Source organism: Homarus americanus, unplaced genomic scaffold, assembly GCF_018991925.1.
Source record: "Homarus americanus isolate GMGI-L3 unplaced genomic scaffold, GMGI_Hamer_2.0 scaffold20465, whole genome shotgun sequence".
NCBI classification, from domain to species: Eukaryota; Metazoa; Arthropoda; class Malacostraca; order Decapoda; family Nephropidae; genus Homarus; species Homarus americanus.
Genome location: NW_024756914.1, coordinates 4,925,211 through 4,934,493, shown reverse-complemented (window position 1 = coordinate 4,934,493; position 9,283 = coordinate 4,925,211). Strand labels below are relative to the sequence as shown.

The 9,283-nt window shown below is 42.1% G+C and overlaps 1 protein-coding gene across 1 annotated transcript in view; it reads left to right on the top strand.

The window, feature by feature from the left end:
- Window positions 1-8,298: 8,298 nt before the first annotated feature.
- Window positions 8,299-9,283, top strand: part of LOC121857078 — a 42,902-nt gene continuing 41,917 nt past the window's right edge. The window contains exon 1 of the mRNA XM_042352930.1: window positions 8,299-8,668. Coding sequence (XP_042208864.1) covers window positions 8,648-8,668 — 21 coding nt within the window. The 5' untranslated portion in view covers window positions 8,299-8,647. The remainder of the gene's footprint in view (window positions 8,669-9,283) is intronic.

Sequence of the window (9,283 nt, the reverse complement as noted above, 5' to 3'; positions counted from 1 at the left end):
TCGGTATTGCTTCGTTCAGTTACGTATTATTGCTATTAATGGCGGCAGGGGCCATAGAATGAGTGTGACAATCGTATACAGGCGATTAGCAGTGACAGGAGACCCATAAGAATGGTGGCTGACGAAAATAGCCTTCTGAACGATTAAATGACGGGAAGACCATAGAATGAGTCAAACAATCGCCTTCTGAACGATTGACGTGACAGAAAGAAACCATATATATATATATATATATATATATATATATATATATAAATATATATATATATATATATATATATATATATATATATATATATATAAATATATATATATATATATATATATATATATAAATATATATATATATATATATATATATATATATATATATATATATATATATATATATATTTTATATTTATATATATATATATATATATATATATATATATATATATATATATATATATATATATATATATATATATATATATATATATATATAAAGACAAACATAGTTCGGGCAATCGTTGAGAGGAAGGCGACCGAGTTCACAAAAGCGTGTATGCTTCCTGCCACATCTTCCCTTCCCAAAAGCAGCTCTCAGACTTTTGCTAGAGAATCAAACTTTCTATTTGAGAGTCTCAAAAATGAAGACTATTTTTTTGTCCAAGGAACCTGACACATGGTCTGATGATGAAGACTTCAAACTGGCGTCGCAGTTGTGGGTGGTCTCAAGTCATCAACGACTCTACTGAGAGGATTGCTTGATACAGGCATTCAACAGCAAGATCACGAAAGTGAAGCCAGCGTCAACATCTGCTGCAGGTTGTTGAAGAGCAGAGGTCAGAACAAGGACATCAAAACAGGACCTTCAAAAAAAGCAAAACAATGAATGGGTTGTCCACACCTCTCACCCATTGATGAAGCGTGTTCACTGCAGTTTCATTCTAAAAAGATTAATCATTTATATGTTTATGCACATAAACTTGCTCAATATGTAAATTTAAAATAAACCGGCATATTATGAATATTCGTATTTTTGCCAAAGGATAAAACTTCAATTGACGAGTACCTCTAAATATGCAGGATTCATGTAATTCTTTTTCATAGATGCATGATATTGGACCAATAATCCATTCCATTTAATCAATTTTAGAAATTCACCCTATGCACTATTGTCATATAATATATATATATATATATATATATATATATATATATATATATATATATATATATATATATATATATATATATATATATATATATATATATATATATATATATATATATATATATATATATATACGTAAAAACATGTATTTGTTAGTCCTTCTCTGTTAATATTTACGTTAAAGTCAGTGGATATATTTATTATCGTACCTAATAACATGAACACAAATAGTATACTTTAAACGGTGAAGTTATGTACAAATTTTAAAACAAAACGATAAGAGATATGGACGTCTCCGAAATGCTGAAAATTATAATAAAATCCTTGAGCTATGTGCAAATTATGTTGTAAAATTAGCTTTGGTATGATGTATACAGTTGGTCCTCATATTACGCGGTTAATGTAACCCGGAGGGTCCCGCGGAAAGTGAGGAACGCGTAAAGTGAACAACATAACATATGGGATTAATTGAAATGGAGTCCAGGCCGATCCCCAAACTCCACTTTTTGACGACACACAACTATGTTGTAGTAAAAATTTTATCTTAACTTTATGATGGTATGAAAAAACAAGTAATATAGAAGAGGTTAGGTTAGGAAAGATAAAGGTTAACATAGGAAAAATAAAGGTTAGGTTAGAAAACTAAAAATTTTGTGTAACACTTACGGTAGTAGAAGAGATGGGTCGGCATACGGGGATGGAGGCTGGTTCCGAGGCAGAGGGCAGATTACTTGCCCTCAGGTGAATCACCATTACTAGGTGAATCATCATCACTGTCACTTACAGTTGTCAGGGCTTCCCTGACAAATCCCTCAAAGTCAACTTCACTGTCACTCTGGGGGTGGTGGTCCGGCGGAAGCCATTTTACGGAACAATGGATGCGCGTTTACACGGAGTGGCCTTGAGGGATGAAACTGCCGCGGCTAGGTCAAGCGTCCTCTTTCCTCCCTCCCTCCCTCCCTCCCCCGGGTGGACACGTCATAATACTTTAAGCCAATTACAGCTAGCAGCAGAGGAGGGTAGGGATGCATGGCCAATCACAGGTCTGATACGTCATATGACGTCAGTGATAACGCAACAAAGACACGCACTGCGCAACCTTACCGCGCCGCTTGCCCAAGCGGAGGGAGGAGGGAGAGGCAGGCAGGCGGGCGGGCGCGTGGGGAAAATCTAAAAATAGCGTCGCGCCGGACACTCTCCGTGTAATGGCGTTCGCGACCGCGGAATGTAAGAATGTTAGGTTCTGGCAAGGCACCGCGTTAACGGTGAAACGCGGAATGCGGGACCGCGTAATATGAGGACCAACTGTAATGTAAAATATCAACCTATAATGCATAAGACTCGGGATAATATAATACTACAATGTTTAATGATACATGGGGAGAAGAATACAGCGTCACGAAGCCATATTGACGCTTCCGAACTCAGCATGTCAAACGCTGCATGACGCTGGCGTCGCCATCTTCCGGAAGAAAAAGTTATAATGAGATATCACCGCGATGATCCTTCCACGGTTGTTATTATTATTATTATTATTATTATAATCAACCCTTGTGCTTTAACCAGAATTAATTAAGGCTGAGGAAGACAAGTAAGTATAAAAATGGTACATTATTAAACTAAGAACTATAACAGGCCTTGGTGTACCAGAACTACTCCAAGGTGGACGGTAATTACCAAATCGTCCAAATGATTGTTAATTTCTTGCCTCTCATTAATGCTATTAGGGTTCAATTCTCGCTTGGGTTTGATATAAGAGCGCTGGTTGTGCCGTGTGATCCCAACGAACGTGGCAGGTGTTCTCCAGGTGCGCCAGTCTCCTCTGTATACTAACATTTGCCCCATGAAGATAAGGATAGCGAGCCATGGCCACGTAAGGAACAGCCAGGATCTAACCACGACAAAAAAACATGAGGAAATTGTAATAAAATAATGGTATATATAAGTCCTATATTCAAACAGGGAGATCGCCACTCATTACAGACCAGTGAGCTTGACCAGCATAGTGTGTAAAATACTTAGACCCAAATGTGTTTTTAGCGTAGTACTCTCCACGGTGAGCTGCAGGAGGTCTTAAGGTTCTTGTCAATACATTATGTTGGTTTGGGGTAACTTAAGGTAGAGTACAGTACTAAAATTTGAGTGAAGGAACCTTAAGATTTATTATGGTGTTTAGTTGGTGATCATAAGTTACACAACCAAATAAACAATAACTCCCAACATCTAATACTCAACAATTTTTTTTTATTGAATGACATTACCTGTACGACATACTATACATATGTGAGGTGCCAGATATACATTATGCAGCTTAATGAGTCACAAATCAATATTAACCATGTGTCTATATATGAAAGTAACATATTTGAACATGACTGGTCAGCCACTGTGCATGTACACACGACCCATGTTGACACTACAGACACATATAACCACGACGTCCCTTACACCTAACCTAACCTGAATAGTTCTGGAAAGACAGATTGTGGTTGATCAGCCTTGACCCAAATGCTTGATTATACGATATTGTAGCCCGCTTTACATGGTGGCCAAATGAGTCTTCAGTGGGTGGTAGGCTCTAAACGTCCTTCTCGCTGACATACAGGTTTGTTCAGGTACACACACGCCCATATCCCCCCACCACCCCCCACCTACGGTTCTTCTTCTTCCTCCCCCCCTCTCCTTTCCTCACCTTCCCACGCCCGTAACTTTCTCTGGCCATGTTGTGGGCGTGGAGGGCGTGTGTGCGAGGTCACGGTCCACTTACCACCGACAGAGAAGCGTGGGGACGACACCTACACGACAAACACACACAAGTCTGACATCTAATTAAGTGTTATGGTCCTCAGCTGCTAGAGTCCTGCTACACTGTGGCTATATTCCACCCGATGTTCATATGTTTACTATTTCCTTACATAAAATAGCACGAACCACCACCACCACCACCACCCACCCACCACCCACCACCACCATCCACCCACCCCCACCCACCCACCACCACCCACCCACCCGCCCACCAGTTAGGACAAGATGAGGGGTATTCACTGGCCTAACTCGCTCATAAACAAGAACGCGAATCCTACCCTGAACGTCAGAGTCAGGTCCAGGAACCAAGCAGTTAGAGTGTAGGAGGACTGAAAAGGTGTTCCAAAGGCGGATTACAAGCGAGGCCAAGCAAACCAAAAGGCATTTTACCATTACGCAAAGTCGAAATTAAAGACATATGTGGGCGTATCAGATGGTAGTTACGCAGACTCACATCAGGACAAAGTGGAGGCGTTAAATAGATTCTTTTCCTCAGTGTTTACAAGAGAGGATGCGAACAATCTCCCTGCATTTGAGGAAAGACAGTTCAACACAGCACTGACACACTATATATTCTCTAACACACTCTTAGGAACAAGTTGTCACAGGTAAAGGTGCAGAAATAAATTCACGTTACAAGAACAAAAAATCCTACGTCGACCATAACACCGGATGTTTCCTACACAAGTATCCAGGATAATCACCGTCATTTACCGGAGGCTGTGACGGTTCCCTGGTTATAGTGAATAGTGATGGAGACGCCGCCGGAAACACTTGACACCATCACTTGACACATTTCTACTCCTCATCTTCCTGGCAGTAGCTGTGACACATCCAAACCCCTTAACATGATATTTAACATGTATTCCTTATACCATGACACACATACCCCATATATGACACCTGACACACATACCCCATATATGACACCTGACACACATACCCCATATATGACACCTGACACACATACCCCATATATGACACCTGACAAACTTACCCCATATATGACACCTGACACACACATACCCCATACCATAACACTTGACACAAAGGCATACCCTGACTCTATACCATGACACTTGACACACCAACCCCAAAAATGACACTTGACACATAAAAATACAAAAATAAGGGAAGCAAATACTTTCCCTAAACTTTCCACTACCGTACGTCAACTTCAGTGAAAAGAAAGGTAAGGAAATTAAGAATAGTGGCCCTAACTTTCCGCCGGGTTGGGACTGAGCCTCACGAGAGGTAGTGTGTGTGTGAACTCGTGAACCACATTCCTCACGCACATAGTCACTGGCTCACAAGGTATTCGTCAGCAGACAGCCTCAGTCGGATCACCCACGCTATAACACTGGTATTTAACTCTCAACAAACGGGACTCTGGTCTTGCGTGTCAAGGTGTGAGGATGAAACCTAACCTAACCCAGCCTAACCCAATCCAACCCAGCCTAACCTAAACTAACCCAGTCTAACCTAATTCAAACTAACCTAAGATTCGTTTAAGTTACAGCAGTAGGTTAGGTTGGAACTTCGAATCCCCTAATCACAAGGCCTGTTTTTGACCGAGCAACGTTGAAAGTAAATCTACTAAAACAGGAAATGAAATCGCATCACGCGTCAACAAAAGCTGCCGGAAGGTGAGATGAGGTATATATATAACATTAACCTCCAGATTTTGTATTGTGGCTCAAATACAAAATAACCAACCAAAAACTCCCCAAGAACTTCACTTCTTTTCTCTGTAACTTCCTTGATAACAGAGACAAAAATCATCATTGGTAGCCACATAGGCCCAAGCATCAAGCTATACAGCGGAGTACCACAGGGAAATAACCTCTCGCCAACACACTACACGATATACACGTCGGACATGACACCTACTACCCACGGAGAATAGCCTATGCAAGGACGTCACCCAAATCATCAGACATCCAGGCAAGGCCAAACAGAGGATGGCACGAAAAACAGCCCACGCCATCGAGCAAATAAACAATTATGAAAAAAAGTGGAACATTTAAACTAATACATAGAAACTAAAGATTATTCACATTGCCAAAACAAACCCAGCACCAATCACAGTCAACAACGAACCTATACAATACTCCAACGAAGGCAAAATACCGGGACTCATAATAACAAGAACGGGCATAGCAAAACACATAACACAACGCCAAACGCTTGCCCAGTCACAACTCACAAAACTACTCTACGAAGATTCAGCAAAATGGTCACCAAAATTCAACTACACCTATTCAAGCACTTGTCCGCCTCCACCTGGAGTATCCACCAATACCACTCAGCACGATCAGCAGAACCAGCCAACTTAAACTTCAATCAGTAAAAAACAAGGCTTCCGCAGAGCATCAAAGCAACTTCCCCCCCCCCCATACACCACCGAAGTACAAGAACTTCCCGAACTATACAATATCGAACCACTAAACACACGTACACACAGCCAAGCTCAGAGAGTTTGGAGCAAACTTGAAGAGTTGGAGTACCCAATATTTTCCCAGTTAAAAGAAGAAACCACAAAAACACACAGTTGGTGGCCCAAGAGCCTCCATGCTAACACAGAAGAACAAGACCCACTTTATACATACTGTATATGTGAACAAATAACACCATCATATAACTAACATAAATGACCACACATTACACTAATGAATGTCTACCTAGCTTAGTTCTCCCCCCTTCCTCACCTGAGCGAGCACGTGCGTGCTGTGTATGGCCACCACCCCAACCAATCACCTGCACTCAGCTAGGTGGACAGCCCATCTGCTATTACTCCCTATTATTTTACCTCCCGTTTCTATTCTTTCCTTCTCTTTTTCCTCTTCTCTCTCATGGCAAAGTCAGTACCACTTTACTTCATTATCACCATCATCATTGTATCGTGAGGAGCCCTTCCCCTCCGTCGCCGTCGCCTTCATGAGTCACATCAACACCGTAAGTTAAACTGTATTTGGATTATACTGCAAATCTCTCTCTCTCTCTCTCGGTTAAGTCACAGTCAGAAGACGGAACACTGATAATTTCCTATTGAATGTGAAAGTCATCATTGTTATTAACTTTATCTAAGGTGTTGTTCATTGTTCGTTACTCCTCCTCTTAGTTGTCACTTCTCCTCTTAGTTGTCACTCCCCCTTACTCGTCACTCCTCCTTTGGTCGTCACTCCTATTGGTCACTCTCTGTTCATTCCCGTATATTTCGGTGTCCATCCTGGCTCTAGGGACATTGTGTTCAGATACATACCTGTAAATTTCACCTAACCTTAATTGCCCAGGTATTCTAATTATCCACCCTACCCTCCTTACCTTCACCTGAGCAAGATCTTCGTCGTGGTTTGGGGAAGGAGCTTGAGTTACGATGTTTATGGCACCATAGTAGTGTTTAATAATAGCTGTGTTTATATGTTTAGTAATGATTGAAAAAGATGTAATAAGGTTTTAGATTAGTGTGTGTGTGTGTGTGTGTGTGTGTGTGTGTGTTGACGTTACATAGGTTTAAGCTGTTATATCTTGCCTCTGAGCTCCAATCGACGACCACACCTACCCACTTCTACCACTACCACCACCACCACTTCCACCACTACCACCACCACCACCACTACCAACCTCCACCTCCACCACTACCACTACTACCATCACCACCTCCACCACCACCACTACCACCTCCACCAGAACCACCACCTCCACCACTACTGCACTACCACCACCACCACCACCACCACTTCCACTACCACCACCACCACCACCACCACCCACTACCTCCACCACCACCACCACCACCACTCCACCTCCACCAGAACCACCACCTCCACCACTACTGTACTACCACCACCACCACTACTGTACTACCACCACCACCACCACCATTTCCACTACCACCACCACCACCACTCACCACCACTACCACTACTACCACCACCACCACCACCACCTCCACCACCACCACCACCACTACCACCTCCACCAGAACCACCACCTCCACCACCACCACTGTACTACCACCACCACCACCACCACCATTTCCACCACCACCACCACCACCACCATTTCCACACCACCACCACCACTACCAACTCCACCACTACCACTACTACCACCACCACCACCACCACCTCCACCACCACCACCACCACCACCACCACCACCACTACCACCTCCACCAGAACCACCACCTCCACCACTACTGTACTACCACCACCACCACCACCATTTCCACTACCACCACCACCACCTCCACCTCCACCAGAACCACCACCACCATCGCAGCAGCAGCAGGATGGCTGCGGTGGCCCACTTCCACCGTGGCTTCCCCCGTCAGTAGTGGTGCAGACTCGTCACAGGGCGGACGTAACGTTACACACCTTACCTTCATCAACCATACCTGACGCTACAGCTACTCCGCCTCCCTCTGTACCGTTCCCGACCTCTTGCACCGCCCTCGAAGAACCTCCTCTTCCTTCTGTAGAAAAAAAAACACGTATTTAACTCACGAGGGAAAACGACAAGTGAAGTGACGTAAAACAAATTGATTTTTTTTTAATGTGAATGACACCAGATTCTGTGATAGACTGAAGAAGAAAAATAAACCCCAAGTAGTTAATAAAGGTGATCCCTGTAGTGTGTGTGTGTGTGGACCAGAGGAGACGCCCCCAACTCCTTAACACCATGCCGCGTCTTCTAGTCCTGGTAAGTGGGTTAATTTCTTTAAAGTTACCCATCAAATCTTGATATTTTCTCTGAATACTTTGATTTCTGTTTCTCACTTAACATCTTAACTCTCTCTCTGTTCCTTGATTGGGTTTTCCCTCATCTGCTTTCCTTCACCTCTAATTTATCCACCAATTTCCCTCTTCTCCCTATTTTTGTCCCTCACTGCTTTCTGACCCCATCTACCTATTTTCTCCTCCAGTTAATTCATTACTATTTTCTTTTTACAATTTCTTATAATAATCGGAAAATTTTGTGTCCAATGGCTAAGCAATATCTGATTATATGTGTATTATTATTATATCTTTACCTAATTATCTCTATCCACTACTTTACCCTCGTCTGGTTAATTATCATTCTGTTCTCTATGTTATATCAGTTTATCAATCGTCTTACTCGAATAAAAGACAAATTATCATACGTTCTCTTCATTCATTCATTCATTTCATTCATTCAAGTTGGCCTTCTTGTTGCTGTTTCATTCATCGAGATTTCTTTCTTTTTTCATGTTTTTGTTTTACCTTTTATAATCGTGTTTTTTCAGTGTGTTCATTTATTATCATCCTGTATCATTCTTCCAGTCATATGTATACT